Raw genomic sequence first — 17,228 nt, forward strand, 5'->3', positions numbered from 1 at the left:
GACCAGAAACATTTCAAATATTTTTAACTATGAAAACTGTTTTTCTTGACAAATGTAATATATTACCCCTAACTACAATGTTCATAAATCTTTGTGAAGAATCAGGCAAAATCAAACAATAATTTTTTAACAGAAAACAATACATATTTTTAAATATTCATGCAATTAATTAAATGTTAGTTCAAACAAACAACTTGAAAGAAGAAAAATTATTAACCAGCATAATATTGATGCACATTAAACAACATATAAATACATAATCATAACAAGCAGGTGGATGAATGAGTGGCAAAACATCTAAATCATTACATACCTGTGGGCATTTCCAAGGCTTTGAATTAGTCCGGACATACTTGAAGAAATAGTATTCATTTCAACTTGTTTTAAGGAGCCGTCACAATGCAGAAAGTAGTCACAACGGAAAAGGCCGCATGATATCCTCTAAAAATGGTATTTTTGCTGCGCGAATTGAAGAAATTCATTTAGTCTGTCTTGTAAGAAAACAAAAACAGACCTCACACACAGGACCAGTTATTATAAATAAATAAATATTAAAGTTAAAATGAAAATTCTAGAAGCCAGTATTTTGGGGAAACCTATTCGTACTGCTAAATCATTCGTACTAATTAAAATCAGGTAAAACTCCCTTAAATGTATTTAAACACTCACAACCAAGTAAGATAAGATACTCAGATTCAACCTCTAGAGATATATTAGGTCTATTGGAAAGTTGTGTCCATTTTTAGAACAAAACAAAAAAAATTTTCTACCTTGATAAACTTTATTGAATAATATAATTGCTTATCATTATTTATGACTTAGTGCTAGTAAGTTGTATATCCCATTAAAAGCATTATCCCTAGAGGCTAAAAACTGAACCAGTGCTTGTCTCATATCTTCTTCCTTCTAGAAATTCTGGCCCAGCAAAAAAAGGAAAGAACACGTGATAATCGGAGAGTGCTAGGAACAGGGAGTATGGTAGATGCAACAGAATTTCTCAGCCTAGCTCTGCGAGTTTCTGAAAAGTCCCCAAAGAATGTGGCCTGGCATTATCATAAAGTAATATGATGTTCTTCCTACTGAACATAGCCAGCCTCTTTTTATGGATTGCTGACTGTACCTTTTTTTTTAATTTAGCTTCTTTTTTTTTAGTTTTAACAACTCAAAATGTATTGGTCCTCGAAAATCCCACCATATACACAACTTTCTGTTACATAGGCTCAACTTTAGTTTAGAGTGGAGGGGACAGGTTTTTTGTGTTCACACTATGCCTTTTTTTCTTAAGATGTTTTCACAGGTAATCAATACTTCATCTCTAGTTATCACAGGCTAAATCGGGTTTGATTTTGTTCCATGCAAGAAGAAATGTGCATATGATGACTCAATCGTACAAATTATTATCACTTCACTCATGTGGCACACATCTCGAATATTTTCACACCAATCCCAGTCTCCGAATATGGTCTGAAATGGTTTATCAAGTTGAATCAAGCCTTTCTACAATATCTGACGTCTAAAAAAGATTTTGCTCAAACATGATCTTGACGGAAAAGTCTAAACCACTATCAATTTTTTCAGACCATCTTTTGCATGTTCCATCAGAAACTGTAAATCTACTAAACACTTATGATAAAGGAATTTAATCAGTAGCCATGGGTACACAATCCTGTTCTAACATGAATTATCTTCGTTTTTGTCCACTCGCTAGGTTAGTATGTAAACATTCAGCAATAAAAAGAGAGAAAACAAATATGCTTCAAATGAATATACACATACTTATTAAAACTAGTTCTAACCTGTAAGGACAGAACTTTCCAGTACATCTAATACTTCACCATCAGGAAATTATATTGTAATAAAATAATAAACTTAATAAATAATAGTTTTTAATTAAGTTTATTCATTGTTGATATAGTTTTATCAAAAATCAATTAAAACTTATTTGTGTTTATTATTACTAACCGCACCCCTGACCATATTCTCCTCATATTATAGTTAAGGGATGGATTAAAAGTCTCCTTAATTATAATACATCTTATATAAGTTGCATGTAATTATAAATGTAATAATTATGGATCATGGTTCCATCAAAACATTATTTTTGATGGTGTTACATCTTCCAAGGAACATAAGTTACATAGGAAGGTACACAAACAAGAAGTACTTTTATGATTTGTAATTTTCAAACTAAAGTTTTTAGATTTAGTTTTGAATTCTCTATAATATAACAAATATTCTGAGTAAGTTTCATATCTATACTAATTTGAAGAAAATAGATTTTAAGCTTTAAAGATTTATGAACATAATTTTAACTTATAACACAAACAGAACAAACAACAAATGAATGTAAGTCACTTATGTGTCATAATAACTCTCAATAAAGTATTATTAATGAGAACATCAAATTTACTATTCAAAATATAATCACAACAATTAGAAAAAAAAAGAAGTAAATTAACAATCATTGTACCTCATAAGAGTTTTACTGTTAGAAATATATATTTATATTAATTGTGTTAAGAATATTTACAATGCTCCAATATTACAGTTCTCAAAAACAAATAACATTCAATAGATATAAAACCTGTGCAATTTGTTCGAAGAAGGCCCCAAATGGCCAAAACCTGAAGCAATGGTGTTCATTTCGACTTGCTTAATGCCGTTATTTACGAACATTAAATCATTCCTTACTACGACAAGTGATACCCTCTTCAGTACATGAAAAAAGTAACAAGTTATGACATAACACCTCTTGCAGTGTAGCAAAAGTTGATTGTAATTTTTTGAAATGCCAATTAGCAACTAGCATAAATAAAGGAATAAGATAAAAATCCAATAATTTATTTTTTCTGTCCAGCTCTAATACTTTGAATGATGTTCAATTAAAAAATACATAAAAATTATATTGGCAAAAACAATAAGATATACATAAGAGAAGAATAAACCCTTAATTCTTTATGGCTTGTTAAATACATCATAACTAGAAAAAATTTAATTTACACTCCCTCAAATTAAATTTATTTTTTTAGGTACATGAATTTATTTATTTATATATTCTTTTATTTTACACACTTTCAATAACATTGTTTACATGCTAAAAAGGTTTTTTAATTTTTTTTTATTTAAAAAAATTTAGTAAACAATGAAAACGTATAGTTTAAGAAGCAGATAAAAACAATGATGATAAACAACAATATATGATAACTCGAGACTGGAAGGAGTTAGTGTTAAGAAGTATTTATTGAGCCATATACTCGAAAATTCTAAATATCAGTCATAATGATTTGATCTTGTTTTTGCCATTTATTTAAATCTAGTTTCTTTAAAAATAATAATAACAAAATAAAAAATGAATAAAAGGTCTGACTCCTTCATTAATGCACAAAAAATTTAAATTATAAGTTGTTTGTAACTAACACGACTTGAATATGCCACTGATTTTTTTTTTTTTTTAAATATAAACATTAAATGAAATAAATTTATGTTATAACATTTAGTTGAGTCAAACTATTTATTAAAAATTATAATTTTGGAAGTGCAGAGAAAATTAAATTAACTAATGGATAATTTATTAAATGTATTAATTCTTTTGTATAAATTTAGAAAACAAGCAAAAAACTTTTGCTTTATATTTAAAGCTCAACGGACTATATCTTATTTCTAATTCTTCTACTGCTTCTAGGTAGTAGAAGAATAAGAAGTATCAAAAAGAATAAAACACTTAATTAGTCCATTTCTGGGCACTTCCATTTTCATTATTAATTCAAAATACAAAAAATAAATGATTTTAAAACCTGGACTGGCTCAGTTTTTCTTATTTCCGTGTAAATTTCATATAGTTTCCTTGTGAATTCATCATGTTCCAAAACACTATGACAAAACAAATTGAACATATCAGCAAGGTAGTTCATATTGAATTATTAATTATCACAAAAAATAGGGTTATTAAAAAAAAAAATCAAGAATAATTCAGAATACAAGCAAAACTTTTTGTTATTTAGCCATTGAAAGCCTCCTTCAAATGGTTTTAACAAAGACAATTTCAACATATCTTGGGAAAAAAATGTTGAGTTCACTGTTCTGCTTATAGTTTTTTAATTATTGCTACTCATTAAATAAAAGATATGACTTATTCAAGAAAACACTAAATATCAATTTCCTCATTTCCTGTAGAGAATCGGACCCTGTAAGAATTTTTAGTTGCTTTTGAGGTCTACTTTTACTTTCAAAAATATAGCTAAAGACTTGGGTGACACTTTGCATAGGTTACGTAAGGAATTATAGGTTATTAATTCAAACTCTGATCTGGATTACAAAACAGATCCCAAAAGAATGAACTACTACCATAACATGTTCCATTTTTTAAAAAAGGGGAGAAAATGATCTGCAATAATTATGAAGGCATATCCTTGCTAAGTTCATTCTATAAAGTTTTTACAATTCAGCTGGATAAAAAGTCCAGTATTGTTCCGAGAAGGTCTTAAGTCAATACCAGTGTGGTTTTAGACAAGGTAGATCACCATGTAGCATATTTTCTCAATGAGGCAAATTTGGAAAAAACATAAGAATATCAAATAAACCTATACCACATTTTTATATATTTTATACAGATATACAATGGTATAAACAGGGAAGAATTACTGAAAACAAAGGTGAAATTAGGAATTCCAACAAAGATTGTCGCTTTGAGAGGAATGCCCCTAAACTGTAGTATGTTTATAGTTAGCTGTCAGAGGACTTCAAGATCAGAGAGAGATGTGCTAAGGCAAGATCTCTTATCTCCTACTCTGTTAAACATAGCTTTAGAGTATACAATAACAGCAATTCGGATGTATCTTGGTGGCACTAGAATAATGAAATAGCGGAGGAACTGAAAGCAAGAAAAGTTGCCAGGAATAGATGCTACTTTCCCATGAGAAATTCTGAATTATAAAGGTCTTACAGGATCTAGTGTACGAGAGATTCATAAGACCTGTCGTCACCTGTGGTTCTAATACCTGGGTGTTATCCAAGACATCAGAAAACACGTTGTAGGTATGGGAGAGATGCATTTTGGGCAGGATCTATGGCCCAGCATATAAACATGAACAATGGAAAATCTGCACTAACAAGGAGTTGTGTCAATGTACAAAAAACAGATTTGATGTCAATTGTGAGAGGGAGCCAAATAAAATGGCTAGGTCATGTAACACATATGCCAGGTAATGAGTCCAAAAACATTTACTCAACCAACCTGGTAGAAGACCATACTTGAGGTGGCTGGACGAAATGGAAGAGACTTTGAAAAAGATGAACATTAGAAGACAGCAGATGCTTGCCCGGGATATGAGAGAGTGGATAACGATTACAAGAGAAGCCCAGGTTCTTGCAGGACCTGAGTGCCAAGAAATAAATAAAATCCAAACTCTTATATCCTTGTACATTGTATAAATGTCTGACTGGTTATTTTATGTCTGTGATTCCTTTTTCTCTTTACTTGAAAGTTAATTTGATGATGTGTGGGGAAAATTGGCAGAAAGATTACTGCTCTAACTTCTGTGAGGATGCCGGTGATTTCATTAATTTTAGATATTAAATTATTTTCATCAATTATTATTACCTAAAAAAGACAGATTTGAATAGAGATCTTGGTTAAATTAATGGTTGGCAGAAAATATTTTACATCACAAGATGTCATATCATATAAGATGTCATGTCATATCAATATTTTAATAATACAGGACTGTCCATAATAATTATTCCACCCATGATATGTTTAACTATATAATAAGCAAATATAAAAAATTACCTAGCTAAGGCATAATCAAGAAACTCTGAATCATAAGCGAGTCGATGTAACAGCTTGTTTAATAATTTTTGAGCTCTAATAGCTCTCTCAAAACAATCCTTTGTAATAGGAGAAGGAAGGAGAGTGAATGGTGCGACAACTAATGAACTTTCATCAAAATTATTCTTGGACCTCATACCAATCCCTGAAAAAACAAACAATTAACTCATGACATATATGTATATGGTTTACTGTAAGGTGATAAAAATAATACATACAATACAAATACTTCTATTTTATTTTTTAATTGTATTCAATTAAATTGCAATATTTAAAATAATTAAATATTTTTCTAAACCCTAAAAAAAAATCTTTCCAACCTTTACACTCGCCCATAAGATTTAGGAAACCTAAAAGATCTTCAAAGATCATATCATGCAACATAATATTCTATTTACCCTTGGAAGTCCACTGCTTTACAATTATCTCTTCAAACACACCTTATCCTTTAATCATAGATTTGATTGCAACAAAACAATGCTCCACCCATTATCTCATACCATGGCAAATAACTCCTCTCAGAATGATGTAACCCAATTTTCAACCACTGCTGTGTAAGTGCGACATAAATTAACTTTTTTCCTTTAAAAAAATTAACTATTTTTATTTTTTATTAAAGCAGCTACTCACTTAAGGTTGGTTGGTAACACATTTTTTTTTTGCAATAAATTCTTTGCATTTAAAAAAAAAAAAATTGTTGAATAGGTTATTTTTTAATGTTAATGAATAATAATATCCAAAAATTGTTTTATACAATAAAGTATTGCTACCGTTAAATAATTAAGATTCTTTGTATGTAATAATAGTTATGTTTCATCAAAATTAAATACTGTTTTTAAAAACACCAGTTTATTATAATCATATACATAACATTAATCGTTCATATTAAGTTTTCCTTATCCAATATATAGTTTATTTTTCACATTTCCTCATTTCCTTATCAGTTCCACAGTCCACACTAACTTTTCTAACTTATCTTAAGGATAAAACAAGTATAAATTTAATCTAAAGAGTATTAAAATATGAAACAATGTGTGCAACCCTCACACATTACTTGTCCTTGTAACTTAGCTGGCAACTCTTGAATAGTTTGTCTATGAGGAACAATTAACTATTACATAATTCACTAATTACATTTAACTTACCATGCATAAGTGCCCAATCTTTAACTTTAGATACAAAACTAGCCAGTTCATTTTCATCAAACCCTTCTACTTTATTCACTAATTCGGAGTAATCCATTTCAATCAATTTAAAATATGCCAAAAATAAAACTACTAAGAATTTAGAAGAGCCAGTGATAGCAGATCTGCAACTGATATGAATTAAAAGTAGAGGGAGATCTGTTTACAAAAGAACAAAGAGGTCATTGTACTTACACAACATAACGTCATTATTGATCTCAAAGTTGTAACAAGTTAGCACCTAGAAAAATGATTGGTTTAAGCTTTCATGGGAAATTTTCCCTCTACTCTGTAAGAGTTCATATATGTCATTAATATACATTCGCAATTATATTTCTCATAAATCGGGTAATAAATTTTGAGACATGATTTTCAACATTGTTTACAGCAGAACTACTTCTGCCAAAGTTTATAATTTTCCTTTTTAGAAATCTTATTATCAAGCATTCATTTTTAACTCCTTAAAAATTAATTTTTCTTATCCTATGGAACAAAGAACGTAGAATCACTAGTCTTTAGTTACTTTATCAACACGATCCGGTTAAGATGAATACGCCTAATTCTTTCACTAATTAAAATGAAGATATCGTTTATGTCACAGTTTATGTCTCTTATTTTTCGTAAATAATAAACTCAAACGGAAAAGTTTCATTTATTTTTGTTTTTCTAAACAAGCTGAACAATTTCTCTGGCTAAAGGGAAAAAATGACTTGATTTATCCATAAAAAAAAACTATATTTCAAACATAAATTTAACATCACATAAATCACTACACAATGCTAGTACAAAAAAAAACTGAATAAATTAATCTGAAGATGAAATACCGATTCTCAATACCGACGGTATTATTTACACATATCCTATTTAAGAGGAGACAAGGTTGCTATGACACCTGCCGCAAAATAGAGGAATCTGAAACTTCAAAGCAAGAAAATTTCTCCGGGCACATTTGTAAATTTACAAGCCAAGTTCTACCTCCATTTTTATGTGACAATTTAATAAGACTTCAGTGTTGAAGAAACTCTGCTATTTATAATAGTTACAATCACACTGATCTTCGAGAGCACTATAAATATCCTTAGCATTTTTCAAACAAAGTTGTCGCCAAAGTATGGATTTTGTTTTCCAAAATAAAACATTTATTTTTTAATTAAACTTCAACACCATTCTTTATTGAACCACACTCCATATTGTAATACATCAATTTATTCGATCATATGTTAACTAAAACATATGTTTTAATTATTATTTTAAATAATTATCTACAGCAGGGCTATCGCGAGTATTTACCCGATTCTCGGGTATTTTTCAACTTAGCGGGCTATTGTCGGGTATTTGGGAAAATGGATTTACGTTATATATAGGTGTTCTAGTGCAATGTTGCACTAGTCCTTCCACTAGTTTTTTTAGGTTAACCATTAGACACTTTTCTATTACTAACAAGTTATTATTTTTCCTTAGATATTGAATTTTAAGATATAGGCGTACCTACACCATTTGGAACCCGGGATTGATTTATTTTTAAAGCCTGGGATGAATATAATTTTTGGGCCTTGGGCGGATTTGTTTGTGGGACCAAGGTCGGATTTATATTTGAGACCCGGGGTGAAATCATTATTGGGGCCAGGGTGGGGGTATGCATATGACAGTTATGGTTAACGTTTGACAGTTAACATGAATGTTAGTCCACTGACATTATTTGTACTATCAACTATCACATAAGACACAGTTTGGCAATATGGTCATAACTGTAACTATCAAACAGTTACATCATGATATTGGCAGCGACTTTGATAGCAATAACGGAAACTGCACGATAGTTCACAGTCAAGGCATACACATGTGATAGTTTACGTGACAGTTGCTTTATTTTATCACTTATACTATCAACTATCATGTCAGAGCTAATGTTACAAAACAATCATAACTGTAACAATCTTTCAGTTACAGTTATATTCTCCAAGACCGGGTAAAGTGGCGGGTATTTTCAAGGCACTAAGCGGGTATTTTTTGGTCGAGTAAATCGGCAGCACTGATCTACAGAGGTATTACTCAATACTAGCTTCATACGATCCGTCATTTTTAAGGGGATGAGCCTTAAAATCCCCGCAAGATGTAAATTGCACTCCACAGGGTATTCGCATGCTGTCGTGTTGAGGATGACAAGATTTCCAAATTTAATGCACCAATTATGCTATATGACGATTTTTCAATAAAGTGTTAAATAATAGATTAATTTTTATTAATATATTCTTGTTTGAGAGTGGTTTAGTTTATTTAAAAACAAATTTGATCCTTTTTCCTTTTATCCTTGAGAACGACCTGAGGGTCGAAACGTTGGAAGGTTTGTAATGAATAAAGTTGAGAAAAAAGGATCAAATTTGTTTTTAAAGTGTTAAATAATTTTTAAAAAATCGAGTAATTAATTAAAAATAAAAAAGTAATTTTGTGAAAATACCTGTTTGAAAATAGTTTTTAATTTTTACTGCTAATCTGATATTGTTTTGTTCTCTGAAGGTGAAAGGATGTTGAAGTAACAAATCTAAAAATTCTTGCTGACCTAATAGAAATGTAGGATATGCGCCTTAAATCTCCATAAGATGCAATTTGCACTCTGTTGGTTATTTGCCTACTGTTGTGTTGAGGATGGCCACTTTTAAGGGTGTTTGTCCGTGTAGGATGGTAATCACTCTCTGTAGACTATTTTCTTATACTCGAGGGAGATAGCAAGTTCTAAATGTATTCACTTCAGATCCTAGCGAAAGGGCAGAGCCGGCTAAAGGTTACTCGCCCTTAGTTGCGCTCAAAAGTATAAAGGATAGACAAGAGACTCTAAGAAGAAATATTGAAATAATAATATAGTTTTAATTTCCAAAATAGTGGAAGCATTATTTGATCCACTAGTATATGTGTGTGTCACTCTCTGACTTCTGAGCAGTTGGTTGAATCCATTTTGAATTAATTTTCATAATCAAGTTTTGGCTAGAGATTTCTTCGGGCGTGAAAAGGCCTGATATTAAGGGTGATGTACCAGCATAAAATCTTAATGGAAACTAATTCGTGAACAAAAAGGTTAGACAAAAAACTTCCAACAGAAATATGATGTTGATTTCGTGTTAAGCTGTTCGGGCAACAGTCCGAACTCTATCAAAACTGAGCATTAAAATTTCCTCCAATTTGATCCTTGAATTCAAATTTAAAGTTACTTTGTTCATTGTTATATACATCAACAGGCCTGATGAATAGTTACATTGTTGGTCGAAACGTTGGCAATGAATAAATAGTTGAAAACTATTTTCATTCTTCTTGACCGCAGCTTCGACCATCCCTTTCAAATTCACATACGGTCTGTCATCTATATACAATATTTTCCATTTTCTCTACTCTACCTCGTTGGTTTTTTTCTTATCGATGCTCCATGACTACGTTATCAGCTGACTGATGTCCAAATAGTGGTGTCGTTTAATTTTAGTGTTTAACTTTAAAATGTAATGTCTGTTTGAAGTGTCCCCATTATGGCTACATTAGAGAAACTAACCAAGGCCTTAGAGGCTCTTAAGACTCTTCGTAACTCGAATCAAACCCCAGAAGAAAACTATGCTAAGTAAGCAACAGAAATATATTTCTGTGTTTTCTTGTTTCATTTATTAGCTGTTAATTAATTTATTATAATTAGCTGCATTTTCAAGGAAGGACTTTATTAAATATATCCTCATATTAAAATAAAATCGTATATATAAAATGTGTTTGATCTTACAGTATTGTTTTTAAATTTATTTGACATGATACCCAAAATTTATTTATTGAATATACAGTTCTAGTATACTTGAAACATATATATTTGTGGAGCAGTTTATTTCTTTGTTCTAATTTTGGCACTTAATTTATTTTTGGCTTTTATGAATTATCCGATCAAATAGTATTCAATAAATAGTAGGTTTAAAACATATTTGTCTTTAATAATCTTGAATTTAATTATTTATACATATACATTTGGCTATTAACTGTGTCCATCAGGTACACTAATGAATTACACTATCTGACGATTCCCTTTCTTTTCTGTAATTTTCAATATTAATAAGTTTATGTTTGTTTTATTCTCTGGATTTGAATATGTAGAAGCATTAAAAAAATATGATGTGATTATTTAATAAACACAAATCCTTTTGTAAATATTGACTTACCTAATTTTAGATTTAGTTGGTATCATTTGTTAGATTCTTATCAAGCTTTATTTATTTATATATTTTTAAAAAGAAGTATAGAAGATATTAGGTCTTCTATTTCTACAATAATTATTTAATTACATTGTCCAGCTTACCAATTGTAATTCTATGTGGATTATAAATCGTTTAGTCTAATTTACATGAAAGACAAATGTTTCTGTCAAATTAACTTTATATATTTACATTTATCCATATTGTTGACTATCTATTACTTATATTAAATTTGGGACATAAGCTTTTTTTTTTTCTCCAGCCTTGAAGATGGTTTTCATTGTTGGGGGCAAAATAAAAGCTTTAAATAATAAAATGTAAAACGTATGGTTTTGTTTTTCATGTTGAATTGTATGATCTGACTAGTTTATAATTCATATATATATCAATACAATGTACTTTCTTTGATTTATTAGTAGTTTTAAATAGATCATAAATCATACATGCGTAATTGTGTTAAAATGTTCCTTCTCAAAAAACTAACTTGTTGACCTGGATACACTCTGAAATATTTTTAGAAGATCGTTGATTATAAAAGGAAGATGGTCTGGGTGCAGTCAAAGAAAAAATTCAAATAGTCATAAAACTATTTAATCTCAGGCTCTGATTAAATATTTTTATAACTATTTGAGTTTTTTCTTTGACTGCACCCGGACTATCTGACTTTTATTGAAATATTTTAATCGCTTTTGTATAGAATGATATGATGTTTATTAATTTGTTGTGTTAATAAAATTATAGTTACTTAAATGTTAAAATTATATTGTAGAATTATGAAAGTGAATCATATTATTATTGATATCCATTTGCACCCCTGTCTTGTGACTAATTTACTAACTCGAGTACTATATTAGTTACAATTATACACAATTGATTTTCTGAAAACAAGGTCAAATAAGTAATTTTTTTTTTTATGAAATTGAATGTTCAAATAACATTTCCTAAATATTCTACGATCATTGTTAATTGATTTTGATTAAAATACAGGCTCCAGCAGCTCATCATGATCATTATTTATTTATATTAAAAATAAATAAAGACATTGTTGATGTGATATAATTACATAGCCTGCGAAGGAATGATAACATGACTGTTAGGGATTACCTTTTTTATTTAGCTATAGATAAGGGGATTACTGCTGTAATAAAGTGTTTATCTGATCCAAAACTGTGACATTTAGCTTTCCTAAAGTTATTTATTTTAATTTGCTCTCATTATGTACTTTGAGATATTTCTCTTATGTTTGTACAGAAAAGGCATAGAGAGAAAGAGAAATTTTTAACAATTAAGCTGGATTAATTACTTGAAAATAATTAGTAAATGAAATCTAGTGACATCCTATCTCACAGATTGCAATTCAGCAGAGGGAATTACAAATTTATATTTATCACTAGATCTTTCTAACGAAAATATCTATTTTACCATTTAAAAATGAAAAAAAGAAAGAATGAAGTGAATGCTTTATTAGACTATCAATTAAAAAAAAAATCCTTAAAAACTTACCTATTAAAATTGAATGAGGAAATTATATCTAATAAAACTACTTCCAGCTAATCAATCCTTTGTTTACATGGTGACAGGCACGTAGCACTTTAATACTCCAGAGGAAAAGCAGATTAAAAAGAGTGAGAAAGATGAATCTTATTCAAATTTAGCGAGGAGACAGTGGACGAACACTAGAAACCCTGTTCAGAAAAAGAAATGGAACCACCTCAAACATAAAACAAAAAAAGATCTGGACGATGGGGTATATATTAAATATGAAAGATATGTAGAAGATTTAGCCCTAAAGGACCAATCACTGTAGAAGGCTATGTGGTGTCTACTGTAGAAAATGATGAATTCATCGCCAGCGACACCAAAAAAGCTGAAAGTTTGCTAATTTCTTTGAGAAAACGTTCTCTAATACAGAACGTGAAAGAAGTCTAAATTTAGACAATGAAGAGTATTTAAGTCTCCCTCTCATAACAGTTCAGCTCCACCTAAATATTCGACCCTAAAAGAAATCCAAGAACTGATTGAAAGGATTAAAATGAAGAAAAGTGGAAATGATTTGATCCCAGTCCTAGCAATTAAAGTGTTACCCAGGAAAGCTATTGTTTTCATAACTTCAATTTTTAACAGTTACCTGCATACTGGATATTTTACTTCTATTTGGAAAACAGCTGAACTTATAGTAATTCACAACCCTGGTAAAAACACTAAATTAATCAGCAACTATAGACCCTCAGTTTGTTATCCATTCTTGGAAAATTGCTGGAATCAGTTATAAAAAAAGCATCTGTCTTCTTTTTTTCAATGCATCGAGGTTATTCCGGATTTTCAATTTGGTTTTCAATATAGTCATTCCACTTCTCAACAACTGGGAAGACTATCAGAATTTATAATTAGCGGTTTTGAATTGAAGAAGCACTCCCTGCTAACGTTCTTGGATTTCCAACAAGCATTCGATAAGGTCTGGCATCAAGGTCTCCTATACAACCTAAAGTGGGTGGACACTTCAAAGTACTTATCTGACGCTTCTGAGCTCATTCCTCAATGGCAGAACATTTTCGGTTAGAATAAATGATACAAATTCTACCCTCATACAAATCCACAAGGTTCAGTTCTTTCTCCCATTCTGTTCAACTTCTATGTTATCATCATTCAGTCCACACATACCTCCATAGCTAGGTTTGCTGGCAATACAGCAGTGTTATCTCAATTGTGACTTTATATGATATCTGGGTCTTTGTATAATATCTGTGACTGTATAAGTACAATAATTTATCGGATTTGAACTGTTTTACACTCAATTGTTTACAAATATTTGAATTTTTTCTGCACATGCTTTGTTTTTTTGTTCTATGAGGTTTGGTACAATAAACAAGTGAATACAATTTGAGTATATGTTGAAACAAATATGTAATCCATTAACAGCTGCTGACAAATTATGCTGAAGAAAGGATTGTAAACCTTATATAAATATTTTGAGATTTCAAAAATTGATAATGTTGGCTTATTTGATCAAATATGTACCATCAAGAAACATTTTAAAGCTTGTAGCACTCAAAAACAAACCAATATAACTGATTTTTTGAGCCACAAGTTTTGTATTGTTTTAAAAAATAAAAGTAAATAAAATATGCATTTTTACAAATATTTAGACCTCTATAAATAAAAAACTAAATTTTGATCTCTCTTTATCAGATTCTCTCTATATAAGACAATTATTGCCATCGGCAAAATTGAATGACCAATTAACGTATAGTCACCATTTAAAGCATCTGACACTGATGGTATTTTTCCTGCTCCTCTGTAAAAAGATCTATCAGTGAACATAAGAACATAAAGTGAACACTTAAGTGGTAAGATTACATGATAAGAACACTTCAGTAGCACTTGGTTATATTGCAATTATATGGAGAACGTCCAAGGTGTGCTAAATACTATCCTGATTGCGAAAAGTACACTTACCTACTTTCTGATGTTCAAAAATCAACGGACATGCTGATGTGTTGGTGAAAGGACTATGGTCTTAACATCAACCTTATCCAGGTAAATGTCTGTGTCTTCGCAAAGAAGAAAAAGGGAAAACCAGATTGCCCAAACTAAACTGGACCCAGAGAAACCTGAGTAGAGAGGTGAAACATTTAACTAAGCACTCAACCTTTGGGTGTTTAAAAGAGCAGTAGGCCAAACCTGATGGCTTAAACCTAGAATCGTCTATTGTTTAAATTTCATAGCCATTAAACCAATGGTCCTGGATGTAGTCTTATTATGGTGGCACCAAGCCAATGTGGCTTGATCCAGAAACTCCTGGATGAAGTACAAAGACTGCTTAATGATTATAGATGCCATCCAACAGCTGCATTGTAAGTTATGCTTAGTCTGTCACTGTTGTGCATAGTGAAGTATAAGCCTTAAAAACTATGAATACAAAAAAAAAAACTGTACCATTACAAACAGTATTATAAATAAGGGTCATTGGTTCAGTACTCTGTCAGTTACTAATAAATAATTTGTATGCTGTTTCTGAACCTCTCTTGACCGCCACTCGATCCTTCCTACAATTATTATATTTATGTTTTGTTATTTGTGGATTATGTTTGTGAATGCTTAGTACTTGAGAGGATATACCTACCTTATGTTTGTACCTAATACTCTTACATTAACTACTATTCAACTCTTACATTAATTGTGGTATTGATAAAAGAATTGGTTTATTTTATTTTTTAATATTTTTTCTGTTTAATATTATTAATTATTTTATTTTATAATACATTATTTTTGTGACAGGAGCAAAGAGAAAGTTACTCTGGCCATTTCACTCGCTGATCTATTATGTTCCCCTGAAACTAGAGCTACAACTAATTTTACTCCGCATCTTTCGTATGCTATGGAATCCTTGTTTTATCTTTGTGATGATTCCGACTCTAATGTAAGAATGGTAGCTGATGAATGTTTGAACAGAATCATTCGAGTAAGTAAAATGTTAATCATTATTTGCATTATATTAGGGTGTAATTATCATTAGTACTTTTTAAGAAAAATTTATATGTTACTGTTATAATAATAAATTTAATAAATAAATATAGTATTTTTCACAATATTGCTATAATAATTACTTTTTGTTGATTCTGCTTTGAATGAACATCGATTTAATTTAGGATGTATTTATTTTATTATTTATTAACCTGGATCTATTTGTTTTGTTTTCACTATTACTGATCATGGTTATTTAAATTCATGATACTCTGATATATGTATTAGAAAATATTTAACACTTGTACAAGTAGCATTTTTACTTATATTTATGTCTATGTTAGGACTTTAATAATTGTTTTATGTTACCTGAATCATTTACAACTTAATTTCCCTGTATGTTAATGACTAAAAATTAAATTTTTGTTTGTAGACATTAATGGATGGACATGTAGGTAAGGTTAATTTAGAATTACATGTAGAGATAAAGAGGAATAGAAAAGCGAGATCTCTTAGAGCAGCACTTGTAAAATTTGCAGAATTAGCTCACACCATTAGGTAAAAATTGTTTTAGATAATCAAAATTGAATTTTTTTTTTGTTTGATTGTTTTCTAGTTATACAACTAATTATATGTTTTGAATGTTTAACATCTTGTCATTTCATCAGATTTATTTGTTTCTAGACCTAACAAAAGGAAGGTATATATCCAAAATTTGGTGCCTTGTATTTTGAAAATAGCCCAAAGGAAAGAAGAATCAGTCCTGGAAACATTGGCTTCATCACTTTCAAAAATTTTAGTTACTCTCGGTTGTTTCATGACAGACAATGATGTTAAGGTAAAAATTTCTTTATCATCTCCTTAAAATGTACACATTCAAGCTTATTATACAATTTTTAACTTTATTTTTATAAACAAGTAAACATTAAAAAAAAAAAATTTGAGCCTCACACTGGAATATATTAAGGATACCAAAAACAAATATTTTTTAAATGTTTATGAGTTTAGTCAAATTATATTATATTTTAACTAATTTTCATTTTAAAAAATAGTAGACTTTCGTAGCCATCATTTGTAGTTCACAATTTCCTAAAAGACCACTTAAACTTCCACTATTTTCATCTAAATATGCAGATTAAAAACTTAAAAGTTATTTGTATCTCAATTAGAAATTGTTTTGATTGTCAAACATTTCTCATTTTCATGGGATACTTTCATATTTTTCAACAAACGGTATACATAAAAAAGATTTAAGAGCTCAGGATGTTCTAAATAGATTAATTAAAATCTAAATCATTAGATTTAAATGTTTGATATAGGTTTTTTTTCAAAAACAAACCCCTTCCTTGTTTTTTTCAACATGTGGAGGAGGGGAGGATTTATCTACAGTTAACCCAATCTATGCTAATAATGGTGGGAAGATCAAGTTTTCATTCTGTGAGACAACCATGAAATAAAAATGTACGCTCACATGCCGGATTTGTAGTTAGAGGGTGCCAAGACAATGCCTCAACTACTGTGGTTACAAACAGCCCT

At 29.9% G+C, this 17,228-nt stretch overlaps 2 protein-coding genes across 7 annotated transcripts in view; one reads left to right on the forward strand and one right to left on the reverse strand.

The window, feature by feature from the left end:
* Nucleotides 1-7,259, reverse strand: part of LOC106682227 (glutathione synthetase) — a 21,433-nt gene extending 14,174 nt beyond the window's left edge. Inside the window, exons 1-5 of one of the 6 annotated variants that reach the window (XR_010844799.1) lie at nt 7,207-7,259; nt 6,973-7,142; nt 5,789-5,972; nt 3,795-3,870; nt 314-441 (exon numbers count right to left, since the gene is read on the reverse strand). Coding sequence is in view for 5 of the 6 variants with exons in the window: in XM_014422962.3 (XP_014278448.1) it covers nt 314-441; nt 3,795-3,870; nt 5,789-5,972; nt 6,973-7,069 (485 nt within the window). In the remaining variant the exon portion in view is untranslated. The other 5 variants (XM_014422961.3, XM_014422962.3, XM_067052362.1 and 2 more) reach the window with 5 other exon arrangements.
* A 3,184-nt stretch (nt 7,260-10,443) lies between these two features.
* Nucleotides 10,444-17,228, forward strand: part of htt (huntingtin) — a 41,145-nt gene continuing 34,360 nt past the window's right edge. Inside the window, exons 1-4 of the mRNA XM_014422965.2 lie at nt 10,444-10,615; nt 15,507-15,690; nt 16,126-16,250; nt 16,377-16,530. Of these exons, the coding sequence (XP_014278451.1) occupies nt 10,527-10,615; nt 15,507-15,690; nt 16,126-16,250; nt 16,377-16,530 (552 nt within the window). The 5' untranslated portion in view covers nt 10,444-10,526. The remainder of the gene's footprint in view (nt 10,616-15,506; nt 15,691-16,125; nt 16,251-16,376; nt 16,531-17,228) is intronic.

The sequence above is a fragment of the Halyomorpha halys genome, unplaced genomic scaffold (assembly GCF_000696795.3).
Source record: "Halyomorpha halys isolate HHAL.00 unplaced genomic scaffold, Hhal_1.1 Scaffold397.1, whole genome shotgun sequence".
Lineage (NCBI taxonomy): Eukaryota > Metazoa > Arthropoda > Insecta > Hemiptera > Pentatomidae > Halyomorpha > Halyomorpha halys.